The 20,798-nt window shown below is 42.8% G+C and overlaps 2 protein-coding genes across 23 annotated transcripts in view; one reads left to right on the forward strand and one right to left on the reverse strand.

The window, feature by feature from the left end:
* The window catches only part of TTC19 (tetratricopeptide repeat domain 19), a 43,914-nt gene extending 32,313 nt beyond the window's left edge, over positions 1-11,601 (forward strand). The window contains exon 12 of the transcript XR_004965631.1: positions 11,502-11,601. The gene's annotated coding sequence lies outside the window, so the exon portion shown is untranslated. The remainder of the gene's footprint in view (positions 1-11,501) is intronic.
* Positions 1-20,798, reverse strand: part of NCOR1 (nuclear receptor corepressor 1) — a 231,918-nt gene that overhangs the window by 1,349 nt on the left and 209,771 nt on the right. For 16 of the 22 annotated variants that reach the window (XM_036296355.1, XM_036296348.1, XM_036296347.1 and 13 more), the window contains 8 exons: positions 19,620-19,748; positions 19,067-19,215; positions 18,691-18,914; positions 11,605-11,745; positions 9,461-9,603; positions 5,157-5,210; positions 4,490-4,711; positions 1,367-1,543 (listed from right to left, as the gene is read on the reverse strand). In XM_036296355.1, the coding sequence (XP_036152248.1) occupies positions 1,367-1,543; positions 4,490-4,711; positions 5,157-5,210; positions 9,461-9,603; positions 11,605-11,745; positions 18,691-18,914; positions 19,067-19,215; positions 19,620-19,748 (1,239 nt within the window). Of the gene's footprint in view, positions 1-1,366; positions 1,544-4,489; positions 4,712-5,156; positions 5,211-9,460; positions 9,604-11,604; positions 11,746-18,690; positions 18,915-19,066; positions 19,216-19,619; positions 19,749-20,074; positions 20,427-20,460; positions 20,744-20,798 lie in introns of those variants that run through there. The other 6 variants (XM_036296351.1, XM_036296350.1, XM_036296345.1 and 3 more) reach the window with 6 other exon arrangements.

Genomic DNA, 20,798 nt, shown 5'->3' on the forward strand with positions numbered 1-20,798 from the left:
TACGAAACTCTAACCAAAGGAGTGTGGTTACTCCCAGAACTTCCTGACTCTTACAGTCAAGGACACAGTGTCCATAGGATGAGGGGAGAAGTACCCAGGAATTTGCAGCAGGATCACACTGGGCAGATGTATGAATGTACAAGATTTAGAAGAGGGATACACATACCTAATGATAGCACTGCTACCTTTTGTCAGTTTCTAAATTATCTTATTGTCCCCAGAAAGTCTACAGATTCAGAACCTCTAACAGAAAGCATACCATTTTATTAAGTAATTTCATGAATGGTTTAATAATTCCTTCCCTAAGAGAGATTTGAGGACAATCACTGATCTAGGCAAGTCTTCAAACTAGTACATAAGGACTTCACATCTGGTGTCAGAATTTTAGGAATCAGAGTCTTCAATTATGCTGACAACACCCGTGTGAAATGTACATGTCCTCAGGGGAGGGCACCTTTCAGAGTTTCCCACTGACATCTGTACGTTAACACCTAAAGAAAGGGTGGCTTATAATTCTCTAAAACTTAATCCATAGCAAACATCCCAGTTTTGTTTTTACAAAAGGGTAAGTCTGTTTTCTAAAAGACACCATTATTAAGTCTTTTTAAAAAAGCAGCTTTCAAACGGGCACAAATGCTAGAGAACTATTTTCATCTGTCTGTAGGGATACAGTGCACCTAAAGGAGGGCGAGTGGCTTTTTTTAATTATTTTTTAAATATATATTTTTATTTTTTTTTTTTTACAGAGAGGAAGGGAGAGGGATAGAGAGTTAGAAACATCGATGAGAGAGAAACATCGATCAGCTGCCTCCTGCACTCCCCCTACTGGGGATGTGCCCGCAACCAAGGTACATGCCCTTGACTGGAATCAAACCTGGGACCCTTTAGTCTGCAGGCCGACGCTTTATCCACTGAGCCAAACTGGTTAGGGCGGGCAAGTGCCTTTTTAAACTGCTCTTTCCATCTCTGACTTGGATACCCTAGTGTTCCCTTAGAACCCTGGAGGGATGTCAGGGAAAGGCTGCAGGTGAGGCTGCCGGGGGAGTGGCACTTCACATCTAGGTAGAGTTAATTCATGCAGAACTGAAACCACAGACACACTTGCTTTGCAAATGCCAACATAACATAGAAGGGCGGATGGATGAGAAATTTCCGCATAGCTCTTCTTCTGTTCATGGTAATCAGACCCTGTGTTACTGACATTTTTAAGGCTACATGTATTCAATTTCTATTCTGGAAAGCGAGCCTATTGATGACACAGTAATGGAAATATAGTTTTACAAGCATAGTTTCTTATTTTAGAAATACTAACCAAGGCATTACTATAAGGACTTTAAGACTCATCTTCTAGCAGGCAGCCCCTCACCTGTAGAAGAGGGCCTGTCCTCCCAGGCCCACCCTGGCGTCTGCCGGTGGTACTCCCCCTCTGAATGCACCGAGGAGACTGAAGAGGGCCGCTCAGCTCCTAAGTAGCTTTGCCCAGGGACAGGAGATTTGGACTTCCTGCTGTTTGACTTGCTGATCAGCTTTGGTTTGCAAACTCCTAAGGGTGAAATAAATTAATTGGTGATTATAGTAATTATGTTCTCAACTTCAAACCTACCAAACCCTGGCCGTGTGCTTGGCTGGCTGGAGAGGTGTCCTGTGCACCAAAGGTCGCAGGTTCGATGTCTGATGGGGGCATGCCCATGTTTTGGGGTCGATCCCTGACTGGGGTGCATGTCAGAGGCAAGCGATCCATGCCCCCCTCCTGCAATCTCCCTTCCTCTCTCTGAAAATTCAATAAAAACATATCCCCGGGGGAGGATTAAATGCTATAAACAGCAACAAAAAGCCAAACTAATCCTGCCAAAATGCTGATGGCTATATAATGCTAAGTGAAAAGTTGAGTGGTAGCATGAAGATCCCAGATTGTAGTATCCAATGGTAAAAATATTTAAAAGAAAGCCAGAATATACTTATGGCAACTAAAACAAAAAAAGGGTATGTCCTTATGCCATAAACTTAAAAACATGTAACGAAGAACTAAAACTTGTGGAACATCATTTCTTTCCTGGCCTGGAGCACAGAAACAGCTTAGGAAATCAAAGCAGGTTGACACAACTCTTAAATCCTCACTAGCCCTCCCCCACCAACTCAGAAGCATGCAGAAGAGCTATTACACCACCCAAGGAGACGTGTCAAAGGGACAAAAACGGCAGAACGGAACCCCTCCAGGGCACCACTGGACCTCAGCAGAAATTCCCAGGAGTAGCAAGCCTCAGCTGGGCTCCAACATAAAACATTAAAAGAGCTCAGAAGAGATCAGAGCCTAGGTTGTCAGCATCTTCCTCGCCCAGCAGAACCCTTCATCCTGCCCCATGCCCTTCAGGGTACAGAAAAGAAGTGGGTACAAAGCAACTCCTACGCCTCCAACTATCTGGAAAGAAATGCAAGTCCTTGATGGTAAGAGAATATATAATAGAACAAGGGGGAGAAGGTGCTTCGTACACTGAAGATAAACTTCAAAATACATGAAGCCAGTTTACAAAAGGAGCTCAGAGAAGAGATAATCCAAGAATGAGGTGAAAAGGCAGGAAACAAAATACCCAAGATGATAAGAGACATAACAAAAAGGGAGTTACTAACACAAAGGAAAAATTTTTCAGAGATACAGGAAAAGCAACGGCAAGAGATCAAGATGCTTAAACTAATTAGAAGGTAACAGATATGGAAGACAAGACTATCTAGCAAGAAGATAATCATGTTTCTGGAGTGGAAAGCCTAACAGAGAAAATAACTTAGCAGACCACTTAAATGAATACTCCTCTGAGTATAAAAATCTACCTGAAAATGCAAATGCCCTGCCTGTGGTCAGGAAAATCTAATACAAAATGATGATTACTAACACATGCTAATAGTTCATTGAAATTGAGGAAAAAAAGGACTCTTCAGGCAGAAAAACTGTCACCTGCTAAAGAGGGCCAAGGTTGGGGGCACATCTGGCCTTATTTCTTATATAACAATGAATGTCAGAAAAAAATACATCTATAGGATGTTTGGAGAAAAGTATGTGTTAAGAATATTATAACCTGCCCTAACCGGTTTGGCTCAGTGGATAGAACGTCGGCCTGCGGACTCAAGGGTCCCGGGTTCCATTCTGGTCAAGGGCATGTACCTTGGTTGCGGGCACAACCCCAGAAGGGAGTGTGCAGGAGGCAGCTGATCGATGTTTCTAACTCTCTATCCCTCTCCCTTCCTCTCTGTAAAAGAATCAATAAAATATATTAAAAAAAAAAAAAAAGAGTATTATAACCTGCCAAGCTGTTATTTCAAAGATTAAGGCAACAAAAAGATATTCTCTAGCATGGAATTTCTTGGATGATAGCATCCTATTTGAGAAAATGGAGTGTGAAAACCTCACCTAAAGAAAAGCCATAATAAATGGATGATACAACCAGGCTAATTATAATTGTGTAATAGTCACCAATGTTATAACCTTAAAATTCACACTGAATGAATGAAAATCAAAGGTAAAAGCAGGAAGGGGAAGACAAAGCTCATCTTTCAGAGCAGGAAGTGAACCCCCATTGTCCTAAAATTGATATACTTAGGTAAAAACAATAAAAACCTCTAATCTCTAATCTTTTTCTTAACCTTAGTAAGATCTTTTCCTTGACAATAAGAAAAATAAACCTGAAATAATGCTGATCTTCAGGTAATTTTTTAAGAATAAGAGAAATTCTCAAAAGATTAAGAAAAAAAGTTACGGCTCAGTCGGTGTGGCTCAGTGGTCGACCTATGAACCAGGGATCATGGTTTGATTCCCAGTCAGAGCACATGCCTGGAGGCAGCCAGTCGATTCTCATCATTGATGTTTCTCTTTCTCTCTCTCCCTCTCCCTTCCTCCCTGAAATAAATAAAATATATATTTTAAAAAAGGTACAAATAAACATTAAAAGCTGAGTGTCACTCGTTCTGTGTGTGCTTGCTTTAATAGGATGTACACGATAATTTCATTCTTTTCCCTTTTATGTGTGTCCATCCAGTGACATGTCCGCAATGATGCTCATTACTCAAAGAACACTAGCTTTCTAGGTAATGTGATCTCTAAACGTTTTTTTTCCTTCTTACTTTTTTCTATGGTATAAAATTCTTTTATGATAAGCTATCATTTTTATTACAATAGTAAGTCACTGTTATTCAAAAGCAGAATATGAAATTGCACTTGTGTTATAACTATAATGTATGCACACAGATAAGGACTAGATGCAAACAAAAATAAAAACAGCTATGCTGGAGGGTGACACTCTGGGAAAAATTTTGTCTTTATTTTTGTTCATGTGACTAAAATGTCTGAGTAGGATAAAAAATTATTTTAAGTAACTAAAACCCTCAGAGGTTATTCTGCACATGTAAATGAAATCTCTTAGTGATGCATTAGGACTTGGGGAATAAATTGGCTTTTCTTTGGGAAAGAAAGAGAAGGGCACTAAAATGTAAACCTTACCTGAATGAGGTGATGGGTCCCCTTCTTCTCTCCGCATCTCCCCACTGGTCACAACTGAGGTGCTGGCACCACCGGGCACCACTCCCACAGGCTGGGACATGACAACACCATGATCCTCAACCTTGTCATCAAAGCTTCCCATGAGAGCCTTCCTGATAATATCTTCTAGACCAAGATTACTGGCAGGATCAGCGAAAGAATGACCCCTAGAGCTAATTGAGCCTGAAAGAGACACACACAATATTCTGCTTATTTCTGAGATCCATCGGGAAACAGAAATGAACAGACTACACACAGTCCTTCAGTTCACTGAGGACACCACACTAAGAGCCCACACAAAGACCATCTAAATCCACCAATAACTCATGGAAATGTGTTTTTCTTTGCTAAATGACTGTCACCCACTTGTGCTCAAGTTACTACAGTTTTCTTCTCTTTTGTTTCCTAGATTCAATGCTGTTCTTTAATCGTTTTCTCTTTGTTCACTTATCTTTTCAACATGTATTTATTGAATCTCAATTCACTGTTTATTGCTATCTCCTTGATTAAATTACGAGCGGTTAATCATTTTTGTATAGTGAAGTAGTCCCCTAGGATGCAGTACGTACTCCATGCATATTTGTTGGATTGACTGCTATCATACCAATTTCATTGCAAATAATCTTACCTGAGGTAGTGACTGCTGGCAGGTTAAAGATCTCAGTTCCTGGCTGAGCAGCTGCTGTATTTAAATAAACATTCAAGTTAATTGAAATATGATAATCATGTACATCAAAAAATGATAGTCTCAAAAAAAATCCCACAATAAAATTGACTGTTTTCTTTTCCATGCTCTCAACTTTATTTTTCACCCATTAATATAAAGTGAAAGAAATAATCTTTTTAAAGAAAGGAACTCAGGAAAATTTGGGGTGAGGTAGGAAAATCAAACAGGACCAGTACAACACAGCGGAAGGAAAGAGGCTGCACTGCTGGAGAAACACCAGCAGGAGAGGCGCTATCAGAATCGGAGTCCAGGTTTGCTGGAGAAGGAAGTGTAGCTTAGACGACTCTTGCAGATGGATGTCAACAAGCTTGAGGCAGCTTGAGATGAGATCCGGGCAAAGGCAGCTTAATGAGTGGTATGAAAAGGACCCTATGTTTCCCTACCATGGTTAACTGGAAACTTTGTCAATTACCAGGATCAGACACACATTCTGCCTGGTGATTCTTTTCATTCCTGCCAACTACAATCTCTAATTTGTATAGTTTGAATGACAACAGCTGGGACAACCTGGGAACTACCTATAAAAAGCACCGTGCCAGAAACAAGGAATTTGGTAACATAAATGGTGTTTTTCATCATGTCCCCCAGCTTCATGTAAACAACTGAAAAAAAAAAGAAGAATGTAAGAAGTGGGTGGCTAAACAAATGGTGTCCCGGAGAAGATTTTGGATGAGACCTTAGGAGGATGGATTCTTTCCAAGAGATGAAACCTATCTATGAAGATGTGGGGAGGAAGGGTGCATGTGCCTAGAAATAAACTTTCTTCATCAGAGAGCTTTAAACTGGCAAGAGGGGAGACCTATCTTCAGAAAGAACTATAAAACAATAACTGAGGACAGTCTATTTACTAATGGGCCAAGTAAACACTCAACCTGAAATAACAAAGTGATAATAAATACAGCCTTGTAGTTATCACAAAAGTTTGTGAAATAGGACTCATTCATTCATTTTACAAATATTTACTGAGCAATTATTTGGTTGAATCATTAAAAATCATCTTATTGATCAAAAATGGTCAGGTGAAAACAATATCATGTCCTGTAGCCAGTAGCAATACTGTAGGATACTGGACATAAAAGTCACTTCTTTTACCTACTGAGCTTCCAGTTTAGTGAGAATCACGTGGGTAGCTTAGTAAAAGCACCAATTTCCTTCCTAGGCTTCTGTTATTCACATAGTGAAGGAGCAACCAGGAAGTTGCGATGGATATGATATGAAAGTTTGGACCTCCGACTTAAAATTGCTGATCTTAGTGATACTTCTTGGTCAGAACTGAATGTGCCTTGGAGTCCCATGACGCTCCTGGCTCCTCAGTACCAGCGATTTTCAACTGGTGTGCCACTGTGGGACTTCCTAAAACATGCAACACCTGACTATTAGGGCACTGACTTCTTTTCCCTTACATTGTCAAATAAAAAATGATGACAGCCAACACAACAATAGCTGTCTGGTAGGAATGAATCAAAATTATACCTATTTTTTTTTGTCAGATTGGCAAAAAGTATTTTTTGGTGTGCCATAGAATTTTAATTAGTTTGTGTCATGAGATCAAAAAAGCTGAAAATCGATGCTTAATATAATTCCTTAATTGTCCCGTTCCACAATCAAACTGAGTTCTTGCAATAAAACAAAAATAGCAACCCATACTTAAGCAATTTTGTTAGTACTGTGGCCTTAACACATTAATACGTTTTATCTTCCATACTTGTTTCATTATACATTTTCAGAAAGTGGAGACCATCTGTCATTTCAAAAGCACCCAACGCAGTAGCTCAATAAGTAGTTAAATTAATGAATGAGAGAACTACTCCTAAGGACAATGGAAAACTTAAGGGAAGAAAACTACAAAGTGGACTTCTTTAATTCACATGGGACATTTTCCTGTCGTGCATTCCTTTCCCACGGAAACACAACACAAAGACTGGAGAGGATGAGTGCAAACCATACACACATGAAACAATGCTTGGCTGCGCTAAGCCTGTATGTCTCCACGCTCCGACAGACTCATGGCTCGGTTCTGAGAGTCTGAAAACAAGGGCACCATATTTTTGCTGGTGACATTTGAGGAGCTGAAAATAACAGATGAAATGACTAAAGCTTAGAGACAGATTAATGTAATTATACTATTTTTTAAAAAGGAAAGAAGATACCTGTAAGCTGGTAGCAATCCTGGTCAACATTCTAAAAATATTGATCTTTTAGATGATTTTTTGCCACTTAAGATAATCTGCTAATTAAGAGCCAGGGTAAGTGCACAAATAATAAGTGGCAATGAGCTCATCCTTTTCGTCTTTGACACTCAGCCTTTACTAGTCACCAACGGTCACAGATGCAAACACACATCCACCTGGCAGTTTACCGTTCATACCCACAATTTCTTTTAAGAGTGAGGAGACTAGATCCTAGATCACAGAAAAAAAGGAGACTGTGGTATACCCAGAGTTCTGCAAGACATTCAACAAAGTTTCTATGTCACTGGGTATACTTGAGGAAAAGTGGATAAGTAAGACTGGGAGATAGTAAGGGAGTGTGCCAAATAACAGTGTGAGGGCAGTCCTGATTAATGATGCTTATCAACCCAGAGGAAAGGTTTGGGTGCCAGAGCTGTATCCTAGTGGATGTTTGCCAATGATCTCGGTAATCCTATATAATAAAAGGGTAATATGCAAAATCACCCTAACGGCAGAACGACCACTCGACCAGTCACTATGAGGCACACTGACCACCTCTCAGTCCCTTTCCCCGGCCGTCAGGCTCCGATCGCCCGATGGCAAACAGGGAACTGGGGGTGGGTGGCAGTGGGAGGTAGGGCCGGTGAGGGGGGCAGAACAGCCGACCTCTTGGTCCCTTCCCTGGCCAGTAGGCTCTGATTGCCCGATGGCAAATGGGGAACCAGGGGTGGGTGGGAGGGGATGTGGGCGGTGCCAGGCCAAGGCCCCCACCCTGCTGGTCGCACCACACACAGAGGGTGACTTGGGGCAGGGGCAGGCCTGCCGAGCAGGTGGGAACGGCCAACCTCTCGGTCCCTCCCCTGGCCAGCAGGCTCTGATTGCCTGATGGTGAACAGGAAACCAGGGGTGGATGGGGGAGGGAGCGGGGCGGGGGGGGGTGGGGGCTGGCTGCTGGCAGCTGGGGAAGATGGCCCTGATCACAGGCAGGCCTAGGGACTGTACCCGTGTACGAATTTCATGTGCTGGGCCTCTAGTGATGCTATAAGTACAGAACTAAGTGGGACCCACAGCCCCATTCCTTCCTTACTGATTATGTAACTTGCACCAGTTAATAAACCTCTGAGTCCCAGTTTTCTCAACTACAAAGTGGAGATAATATGTAGTAGCATGTAAGGTTGTTGTGAGGATTAAGTTAGTATGTATACATACATACATACAACATACACAGGTACATTCATGCTTAGCGCAGTGCCAAGAGCATAGTAAGTGCTATAGCTATAACTTTCTACCATTATTATTGATGTGATTGTATTCCTAGCTGGTGGGTTTATCAGATCTGCAGATGGATGCTGAATGACTGGATTGAGGTCCAGAAAAAGCCAGAATGAAGAAAGCACAGATTGCATCACCCTGTACTTGGAGCCAGTTAACTGCACAAGGACAGCAAGGGGCAGGTATGAACCAAGAGCAGCACATCAAGGGACCTTGATATTTATATCGATACTAAGTACGCTATAACTTCACAGTACACAGGTTGCTAAAAACCCTAATACAATATTAGACTCTCTTAATAATGAGGACTCTCCGAGAACCTACTGAAAGGCTAAGTGAGAGAAAACGTCTCAGTGGAGAGCCACTGAGATGAGATGAATACTCAGCACAGGCCGTGTGAGGAACCACTGCAGATATTGACAGCGATGAGAATACTCAAAGGACATGACCTGTCTTCAAGTAGCTGAAGAGAGGTCAGGTAGAGACCAGTGGGCAAGAAACTATGGAATGCTAACCCAGCCCCAAATCAGAAAAAAGTTTCCTAGAATCAGCACTTATTAAAAGAGAAAATGGGTAGCTTCAGAATGCAGTAAGTTCTTGCTCCCTAATAGAAAAATCTTCATTCACTGGCAGACATTTGAGAAGGAACTTTAGATAAATGCCTGTAAGAACCTAAATACAAGAATTACACAAGAGGCAACATTGGAGATATCATTATCAATGTGTGCTTTATTGGGGGTTTATGAAAGAAATCCCACTTACCCATGTCAGAGTCACCTCCACCAGAGGAGTTCAACTTACGAAAAATCTCCTGCTTCTTTGATTTAACCATGGGTGATGTGTTTTCAAGCTTGGTGAAGAATGAAGGCAAGTAGCTTATACTCCCGGGTGAGCGGGAATCATTCCTGTTGGGAACACAGTTGTCTATTATTATCATGAACTCCTAACCTGGGGGACTTTCGTATCAATGATAACAACAGTCAGCATATTTGGGAAAACTACTACCTCCCTGTCTGGTGTGTGGTTGGTTACAACCCTAACGAGCAACATGTGACCACAAGCCAGTTAGTACATCAGATTTGAGGACACAAAGATGAAATCATAAAATGAGGACTGGAATGGAGATCATCCAAAACAAGGATTCTTAACGAAGAATGAATAAGCAGCAAACATTAACAGAAAAACGAAGAACCAGCTCACGACGCTGTATGCATAACAGCACAAACACTGATATGTTTAGGTACCACATGAACTGTAAACTATTTTACTAGCAGAATTACTTTGAAGTACAATAAAATGATAATGAGTAGCACACTTGCCTATAAAATAGTAAGAGTTCAGACCTGAGCAATCAACATTGGACCTGAACAGAGTAACTACCTGTAGAAATTGCTGCAATCATTTCAGAGCCTCCTACCGGATGGGCTGCTTCCTGTAAAGGGTTTCATATTTCACTGGAAGCTTCCTACACAAACATTTAAAGACAAGTGTCCTCTAACAGCTCAAGATACCAGGATCTAACTGGAACCAGAGCTGGAGATAATAGTCTGGTCATGGGGTTCTTTCATCATCCAAACATGAGAACATGTCTGAAGCTACTATTTGCCAAGAGAGATGAATGAAGTGATAGAAAAATGAAATGTCCTAAAAAAAATACATAAACTGAGGAGAAAACATACATAATTTCATCTAAAATCATTCCCTCTTCAAAAATGGATTTTCTTCCTCTCATTGAAAAGTACCAACATCTGTTTGTTTGCCTATGAATATCCTATATAATAAAACCCTAATATGCAAATTGACCAAACGGCAAATGACCAGTCGCTATGACGTGCACTGACCACCAGGGGCAAATGCTCAATTCAGGAGCTGCCCACTAGTGGTCAGTGTGCTTGCCAGCCATGAGCCCAGCTTCTGGGGGAGGGGTCCTGGACTGCGAGAGGGTGCAGGCCAGGCTGAGGGACACCCCGCCACCCCATTCGTGCACTGGGCCTCTAGTGTATTATAAGTAAATAACTTACAACACACTGAAAGAAATGCACTAACAGTCTGGAGTGAGAAGACCTTGTTTTAAACCAGGCTCCCCCTCTTCCTTGATTTGACAGTGGGCAGATCATGTATTCACCCTCTAAGGGCCCCAGTGGAAGGTGTCACAGGGTGAAGTGGCAGGAAATGAGAGGAGTAATAAAAGCCTGATCATAAAGGAACCCAGAGGCCATGCTAATGAATTAGTGCTTGCCTCTGAGTTTTATTTTTTAAAAACATATTTTTATTGATTTCAGAGAGGAAGGGAGAGTGTGAGAGAGAAACATCAACGATGAGAGAGAATCATTGAGTGGCTGCCTCCTACCCCCGCCCCCTGCACCAGGGATCGAACTAGCAACCAGGAATCGAACCATGACCTTCTGGTTCATAGGTCAACACTCAACCACTGAGTGGGCTGCCTCTGTGAGTTTTAGACAAATCACTCTGCAGAAGTGGACTGGAGAGGCACCAAATCAAAGATGTCTAATCCAAATGGGAGTTCCAGTAATCCACAGGGCTGAGTTACGGTCAGAAGTAGGTAAGAAAAAATAATGGAAAGCAGTCTGGCACAGGTGCTCATCCTTAACTTCCCTCCATATGCAGTCTGCAAGGCTTGTACATGGTAAGCACTCAAATGGTGGTTAAATTCAGTAGGTGACCACACAGACATCACGGTTTAAAAGAAAGATCCAAAAGGACTTAATTTTAAGAAGAATAATGAACAATTTTTTTCTATAACTTATTTCAGTGTAACAATTCTTTCATTAAAATCTATTAGTATTAGGTCTTCTCCCGAAATACAACCCCAAAGAGAAGACACTGAACACCCACAGACACATTCATGAATGGGCGCTGCCAGTGAGGAAGTGCTGGCTGCTCACCTCTGCTCTGCGGGCTCCGCTCCTCGCTGAGACAGTAGCAGCATGCTGTCCTGCTTCTCATGCACAACTGGAACCTGGGGCGGGGAGATGGGTTCGTAGGGCTCTGAAGAGACATGACTCCTCTCTGGGGATTTTCCAGGCCTAATAGTGTAACATATAAAATATTAGCTTGTGCTCCCAGGGCTCACCTACAGTTCACCTACAGCTTACCCTCAACAGAAACTAGTCAACTCATTACTTCATTCAGCAGAAAAAGAACACAAGTTGCCAATTTATACCAGAAAAGAGTCCCTAGGTATTCACTACATGGTTATGAGAGTCTTTCACCGCTGGATTGCCCATGCCGGCCGGACGGGGAGTCCAGCACAGACAGCACAGGGGACAGACAGCAGCCGAGGCTGTGGCAGGAGGTCCGTCCGTGCTTCAGCCTCAGTCCCATATCCACCAGAGCCAGCTCCTCGGTGGCCCTCAGGGGTCTACTGCTGACTTTGGGTCATGTCCTCCCAGGTCTTTCCCCATTCAGTTAACAGATAAAGGACTTGAACACTACACTGAAACCTAAGGAGTTTGCCCACCGAGTCCAGACAGGCTCCAGTCAGCAGCTCAGAGACAAGCGGACCTCGGAGACTTAATGTTCTTGCTTTGGATGCCATGTTGGTGGGATAATGTGAGATAAATACACCAAAACAAGTTTTTGGCTTGGTGGCTATTCATATTAAGACATACCCAGGACCTTTAACATCTGCTTTTATTACTATTATAGTGAAGTTTAAATAAATAAACATATATAACTTGTATATATTTCTTGTGATTTCCTTTCCCAATCAACCCTACCCAATTCTTATAGGTAGCCATTTTTTACCATTTTTCTTTTCTTTGGTGGGTGGTTATGTCTAAAACTAAATAATCTTATACCTTTCTTTATTTATAAAACTTGAAACAGTATCTATCTACTGCTTTCCATGAAAGATATAGAACTTACTACCTTTTCTATTTTGCTGCCATTTTATTTTAAACTGTAAAACCAAGTATTTGACTAAAACCAATGAGAGAAGTGTAATAATTTTCATTCAAATGCACAGTGGTAGTAATGTAGGAATTACAAGTGAAAAAGTAAAATGAATTTTCTTTTCATAAATGTCACCAACTGCTCAAAGCCTGCTACACGATACTTTGCATTGAGAATGAGCCATGGCTAGGCTCTGCGAGCTTTACATTTTCCTTGGATAACTGAATTTCTTTTCTTTTGGTTAAAAGAGAATAAGAGTGTTTTCATCTTATCTTTAACATCATCCAGCTTCTTGACATGATTATGTCTGAGACTGGCTTCAAAACAATCTAGTTTGAGGATGGGCAAGTGGGGATAAAATAAAGCTGGCCCTACACTGGTGATTACGGAAGCTGGACAATGGGTACATGCATGCACATCACACTATTCTCTCTACTTTTGTATATGTTTGAAAAAATACCACAATAAAGGTGTTGTTGTTTTTTTAATGAAGACCATTCAGCTTAAATTATTTGTACTTCTTTCTTAATATATATATTTTTGTTGATTTCAGAGAGGAGGGGAGAAGGAGAGATAGAAACATCAATGGTGAGAGAGAATCATTGATCAGCTGCCTCCTGCATGCCCCCTACTGGGGATTGAGCCCGCAACCTGGGCATGTGCCCTGATCTGCAATCGAAAGGTGACCTCCTGGGTCACAGGTCGACACTCAACTACTGAGCCATGCCAGCCGGGCTATTCGTATTTATGTTCTTTGCTAACTTGAGGGTTTGGCAGGCAGGTTGGAGAAGCACCTCTGCTACAAGTTGGGGAAAGACTCAGAACTTGGACAGAGGGAAAGAAAGGGTGGAAGTATGGGCAGCAGAGAAGAAATGGCCTGTGAGGAGAACCCAAAAGCAACATGGCACAATCTGGTTGCCATAGAGCAGGGGTGCGCAAACTTTTTGACTCGAGGGCCACAATGGGTTCTTAAACTGGACCGGAGGGCCGGAACCAAAGCATGGATGGAGTGTTTGTGTGAACTAATATAAATACAAAGTAAACATCATTACATAAAAGGGTACGGTCTTTTTTTTTTTTAGTTTTATTCATTTCAAACGGGCCGGAGCCGGCCTGCGGGCCGTAGTTTGCCCACGGCTGACATAGACATTTCGAAATAAAAGACCATCGTTGGCCTAATGTAGTACTAGCAGGATGGAAAACTTTAAAACCAGAACAAGTTCCACCTGATACCCTCGGCTCTCCCAGCGGACACATCAACAGATTCAGGGAAGCCCTCTGGAATTTCATCCTATGCTGGGTGCTGTCCCCACCTCACATAGGATGAGGGCCAAGATCGTCCTCAGGTGAGGGTCATAGGGGCAATCAAAGGCCTCATGTGGAACTCACCATCCACTGGTCCTCCAGAAATAAAGAGGGTAATTGCTTCAGTGGACACACTGAATGTGCCCTAATATAGCAGTCGCCAACCTTTCAGACGTCGCGGACCACCAGTGGTCTGCGGACCACCGGTTGGCGACTGCTACCCTAATATATGGTTATCTTCAGAAACTGTCTGGCTCCCCAGTGCTAGAGGCAGCTATGGAGGCCACACTGTAATGGTCAGCAAGTCCCCTTGTTCTGCAAATTGGGTGCTCCCACCACCAGGAATATGAGGTCTTCATCTCCCCAATCCCAAAAACATACTGGGCATTAACATCTTGCAAAGCCAGACTTTACAAACCTCTGTCAGGGAATTCGCCTTTAAGTACAAGTAAATCAGTACCAAGAGGCAATGCCAACTGGGAGCCAGTTAGTTTACTGGTCCCTTTAACAGACCAGTGTGGCCAGTAAAAAGCCTGATGGCTCTTAAAGAATGGACAGATTATGGAGTGCTAAATAAGGTAGTGTCCCCTATTCATGTGGCTGTGCCTAATAGTGCCACTATATTACATAATTTGGCTAGGGTTCTAGAAACACAGGCTATACTGGACCTCACCAATGTCTTTTGTTGTTGTTGTTCTCAATCCTTGCCCGAGGATATTTTCCCATTGATTTTTAGGGAGAGTGGAAGAGAGAGGGAAGGACAGAGAGAAATATCGATGTGAGAGAAACACATCGATTGGTTGCCTCCTGCACGAGCCCCGACCAGGGCCCAGGCTGGGGAGGAGCCTGCAACCAAGGTAAGTGCCCTTGACCAGAATCGAATCTGGGACCCTTTGGTCTGCTTGCCAATGAGCCAAACTGGCGAGGGCTGGCCAATGTCTTTTTTAGCATGCCCCTGGCTGCTGGGTCCCAAGATCAATTTGCCTTTCCTGGGAGGGTCAATATGGACTGTCCCAGTGCTTCCTCCAGGCTCTCTACATAGCTCCACCATATTCAATGGATTGGTGACCATGGTTTGTCACTGCTTTCTTTCCCAACCCCAGTGAAATGGGCCTGTGACATTGATGACATAAATGTTAATCTGTCAAGATTTGCCAATGCTGCAGAAAATCCTGTGTGCTTTACTGGATCACCTGCAACAGAGATGAATGATGGGCAGTGAATCCACAGAAAATTCAAAGTGCAGGCACTGCTCTAGAGTTCTTGGGAGTTATATGGTTGGGTAAGATCCACACCATCCCTGAGGCCATCATAGATAAAGTACAAACCTACCCCACACCAAAAACCGTGAGAGGTACTGGGATACTGGTAAACATTCATACCCCACTTAGTGCAATGCCTTTGCCCAGACTCCTGCACTGAGTAAATGGCGTGACGACCCACAGCAGAGTCCAATGTCCAATGGCTCCCTGTCTTTAGAGATGCAACCACTATTAGGCCCACTGAATATACAGACCCGCCAAAGGCCCTGCTCCCATTTCCATGTTGGCCCTGTAACCTGTCAAACAGGAACAGGGGACATCTGAGCTGGCGCCTGGTACACCAAATGCTTGAGCCAGGGTAATCTACCCACTTGGAGGGCAGTTGTTATCCAACCATCCACTGACACTATCTGGATAGGAACAGGAACGAACCACAGTAGCCAAGTGGTCCCTCCATGTTATTCACCTCTTTAAGCTGCCTGGTTAGTGATCACACATGAGCCCTGGCCACTAATCCTATGCACTGACAGTTGAGCTGTTTTAAAATGACTGAATCTATGGCTCTGACAATGGGAAAAGGAGGGGTGGATGATTATAAATAAACCTTTATGGGGGGCAAGAGATGTGGAAAAACATTTGGGCTCTCCTACAAGAGCGCGAGGCAGACCTCATTGTACTGGTATTCCATGTCCCTGCCCATAGGGTATCTCCACCCCCAGGTAACCAGGAAGCACAAGTCTTGGCAAAAATATGCACTTTAGCAACTGACCTGTCAGCTGACATGGCGGACTGGTTACACCAGAGGAGTGGGCACTACAGTGACTCAATAGCATGGCACATATTTAAGGAGGCAAGGCTGCGTTTAAAATATAGTATCTGGCCCTGGCTGGTGATGCTCAGTATTCAGAGCATCAGTCCACACACTGAAGGGTCTCAAGTTCAATTTTTGGTCAAGGGCATGTACCTGGCTTGCAGGTTCTCTCCCCACCTCCGACTGGGGTGCATGCGAGAGCAAACCAGTCGATGCATCGATGTTTCTCCCTCTTTCGCTCTCTCCCCCGCTCTCTTTAACCCTCCCCTTCCCTTCTACTCTCTCTGAAAAGCAACGGAAAAAATATCCGCAGGTGGGGATTAACAAGAAAATACAGTGATCTGGTTGATGCAGTTGTGTCCTACCCTGTTTTTTTCCAACAACACCCTGGACAACAACCACAAGAATCTAGGGCCATCCACTAAAGCCCTCAATGGATAAGGGACTGGCACACTGACTACAGGCCCTCCCCGCTTGAGTGAGGGCTCCAAATATGCTCTGATGTGTGTCCACACTGACTGGTTTGACTCAGGCCCTCTCATGTGAGCGAGCTAATCAAGTGCCACTGTAAAGGGACTAGAAAAGTTAAGCACTATGTACGGGCACTCCCATCGAATACATAGGGTTAGATTTCAAAGGCCATGATGTACAGGAATGGGTACAAGAACAAAATATTAAATGGAAAGTACACCTCCCATAAAACCAGAGGCAGCCAGGCAGGTGGAATGAAACAAATGGTATCCTTAAACAACAGATAGTTAGTGATTACAAAACCTACTTTGGCTGGATGGGCAAAGATAAGGACCTTCCCAGGAGTTAACACATTTAAATGCTCAACCGTGGGGCCTATTGCCCCACATGCCAGATTAAGAACTCACGCTGAAACACCTAATACAGTAAACGCATGAAAAACAAAGGATGTAGCAATAGTCCTGATGCTTGAAATGGATCAACAGCTATGATACTAAGGACACTGAGCCCTACTGTCCCTGGGAAGAGGACCACTTACTGGAATTTGCAGTGGGACGTCCCACCCAGATAGATCAGTTCCTTCACACCCACTGGTGGGGAGAACCCCTCAACCTCGGGCAGGATCCTGTTATTCTAATGCAATCAGAACCTGTGGAGACACACTAGATATGGACTGAGCCATGTACCATTAAAACGGGAGAAAATAGAGGCCCTGGTCTGGTATATCCCCCCTATTCACCTCTTTACATCAGAGAGCACCTCCCCATGACAGATAGCACCACCTCCCCTGGCCAACATGTAGAGTTTATAGAGCCTGGCCAAGTTCCCAAGGCTGGGGCACATTAACATCTAAGTTCAGGCTAAAAGTATAATGCTTACAGAAGACGACCTCCCAACTCAAGTCCCTACTAAATATTTGTCTTTCTGACCTTACACTTCTGCTATTCCTGTGGCATGGAGTTACAGCATTTTATTTTTAATACCAGATGAGTCTGCCAAATTCTCCTCTTTACTAGTACCCACATAAAAAAACCAAGTGAACGCTTTAATGACCTACCCACAAGCTGAGGAGACTATTAACACATTGGCTTGAATCTTGGGGGGCATGGTAGAAAAAACTGTTACTAACACTTGAAGTATTTCTTTTAATTTGCCTTTTTTCTTGTATGTGGCTATATTGTGGCTGTAGGCTATGTCTCCAATGTGTCCAAATTGGCAACCAAGCAAGCTACTTCCATGTTACAACCTTTGTTGACCACTTAGGGTACATCGTGGAAGAGGGATGCCTGAGATTATAAGATCCAGCTTCGAGGAGTGGAGTGTGAAGGAGAGGCTGTCCTAAGGCATGGCCTGCTGCCTGACCTGTGAGCTGGAACCAAGATGAGGGGAGTTGGGGGGTGGGGAGGAGAGATTGCTTCTCTCAAACCTCCATTGGAAACTGTCTGCTCATAATCAGTGTTTGCTCTGGTATAAACCAGTACCCCTCCTTGCCTCCTACAACATGCTCGGACCTGGAACAAGCCATTGTCCTGACCTGGTCGAGCATGTGCTGTCCCATAGCACTCATGTGACTATCCCCCACTTCACCCTATGTAATTCTCTGGCACTTGCCAAGCAGTACAAGAATCCATTTCATCTTGCAGACACCCAGCACATGCTTTGTACGCAAGTTTCCCTTAATAAACTCTACTAATTACCAAACTGGAATGGTCAGCCTCTTTCTTTGGTCTTTTCCTGCCCCCTGCTTACAGAGGTAGATTTTCAGTCCCAGGACCTTCCTCTGGGTCTGCATGTACTAACAACATTGGGTAAAAAAATGTGCTCTTTATGAGATGGCCCTGCCATATCAAATGTGTTAGCTCTAATGGCCTCATTTTCAGTATTTAATGTCAGCTTCCTAAACATCTGTTGCTGCTAACTCAATAGAAACCACTGAGAGAGAAAAATGATCCCAAGTATCCCTACATTACTACCAAACTTCACATTCTTCATAACTACCTTTGCAAACCCATAAACAGAATGTAGCAATCGACTTCTGAATACACATTAAAAATATATAGTATCAACTGCCCAATCAGTGGACATTCCAAGAGTAAAAGAGAAAAAAACCCTCATTTCTAAGAAATGAAGGTAAATAAACATCAGGTGTAAGAAATGAATGCCCTATCTTATATTACAGTAGTCTTACTGTTGGGAAATTTCCATATGTTGTGAAATAAAGACCATACCTTCCCCTGGATTTGTCCACAAGATTTTCTGGAGAGACCCTTGAACCTGGTCTTTGGTGGTGGACAGACTGAGACTGGGATTCTGGGCTGTAATGATTTGATGTTTTAGTCCTCACAGGTGTAGACACCAAAGCAGATGGTGAATTTTGGAATGTTGAAGTGGAAGGCTGCTGGGGAGGCTGGGAGGAAACTTGATTTCTAGCAAAATCTTGTGTGATAATTTGCTGTGAATAAGAAAAAAAATTAATTAAATTCACTGAGTACTTGGGGAAAAAATGCAGCATTGAAAAACCTAGACATTATTACTGTGATTCTATGTGAGATGTGCCTTCTTTATGATAAAAATAAGGAAAATTAATAATAATAAAAAACGTACACAGATGTGATCAGCAAGTGTGATGAGTCTGTGGGTCCTGGGCACTTGCCCCTCAGCCTGTGAAGTGGGGGGCAGCTGCTGCTGCGGAGATGGTGACTCCTGCTGGGGTCGATAGTGATGTAATGGTCCTTCGTACTGTCTGGCTTCAGCTGATAGAGGAAAGACAGATGTCTTACACCTTATCAAAGATCAAACAAAACTCAGAGGAACACTTAAAGGGATGTAGTACATATCTCTAAACAAAATTCATATCTTAATTTTGAAGAAAAATATTTATTTACTGAATAAATAAAGAATCTAGAGGACTAATATAAAATAAAAATTGAAATCGTAAGTGAGCAAAACAAAATTAATACCAACTATTTACTGTATCATTAAAATATAAAAAGCAAATGAATTATCAAATAATAGCTTAAAATAGTTTTTCATTAATGTAGATTACTCTAAAACAAAACCAATAAAACAAATTTTTTCTTATGCTCTGGACAGACAACTAGAAGCAAATGATAAATGCAAATATGAAAACATAAACTGGTGGCTAAAAAAGACATACTTTCTGCTTGATTTGCCTTCACAACCTCTGGCTGATAGGCCTGTGGTTTCTCTGGAGGTGGTGCAGGGGAGCTGGCAGGGCTTATCACCTCAATAGCATCGCCAGGTGTTTCATACCGGTGAGAAGATACTTCAAGAGAAAAAAAGAATCTTATTTTAAGACTAACCCTATGAAAAGTTTCAGAAGTCCAAGTTCTTCAAATCTATTTGCATATTTTCATTTTTCATTCTCAGAAATGTTCACCCAGATTAATGATAAAAAATAATGAGCTCAATGGACCATAATTGCTTTCTCGGTGTTCCTAATCTTGGTAGGAATTTTGGGCTCTAAGACCATTAGGTGAGGCAGAATAAATAACAGATTTGTGACATTCTCCTAGGAGCTGGAAAAGAAAATCACCAGAAACAAACACTGATTAGAACAAATTTAACAAATGAGAGAGTAGATCTCAATAGTTCACTGTTTCCAAAACTTTAATTCTATGGGGCAGTCAGCTCAGCTGGTAGAAAAACTCTGAGGCTACAAAGCTGCTTCATTACCATGATTTTAAAGCTACAGATTAAGTAACATGATATACTTATTTTCTCAAATGACTGTAGTATTGTTGACAAAAATTACTCCAATTTTATTGCACCATGTCACACTGTGAAGATGAACAGAAATGGCAGGGGATGTGTGAAGGGAGGCCAATCACTCCCTTGGCAGAGAGCGAGCATGTCTGCACCGGAGAAGGGTCCCTGCGATGTGGCTCCTCATCTATGCAGTAGCGGTCCAGGCAGCTTGTCGAGTCCTGCCATGGCCTCAGAGCTGAGAATGGGGGAGAGGCAGATGTGACCTTCTACTCGGGAACCTTCTGACTTCTGAGTGCTCTTGGCATCTGCATACTGTACCAAGGAGCCTGAGAAAACTGCCAGAGGCCCAAAGGATGTATGATCCTGGAATGATCAGCAAGTGTGACCAGTCAATGGGCCCTGGACACTGTACGCAGATGGGAATGAATGCTCCTCCCAGGCCCCCGCCTGCTCCTCCTGTGCTCATCTGCAGCACAGCCTTTTCCTCCGACCCTTGCCAGGCCATGGGAGTTACAGTTGCCTAAGTGCCAGGATGCTCAGGAGAACAGGAACCTGGTAATTGGGATGAAAATTATCTTTGGGGAACAAAAATAAATCACTATACTTG

This window comes from Myotis myotis, unplaced genomic scaffold (genome assembly GCF_014108235.1).
Source record: "Myotis myotis isolate mMyoMyo1 unplaced genomic scaffold, mMyoMyo1.p scaffold_m19_p_29, whole genome shotgun sequence".
NCBI lineage: Eukaryota > Metazoa > Chordata > Mammalia > Chiroptera > Vespertilionidae > Myotis > Myotis myotis.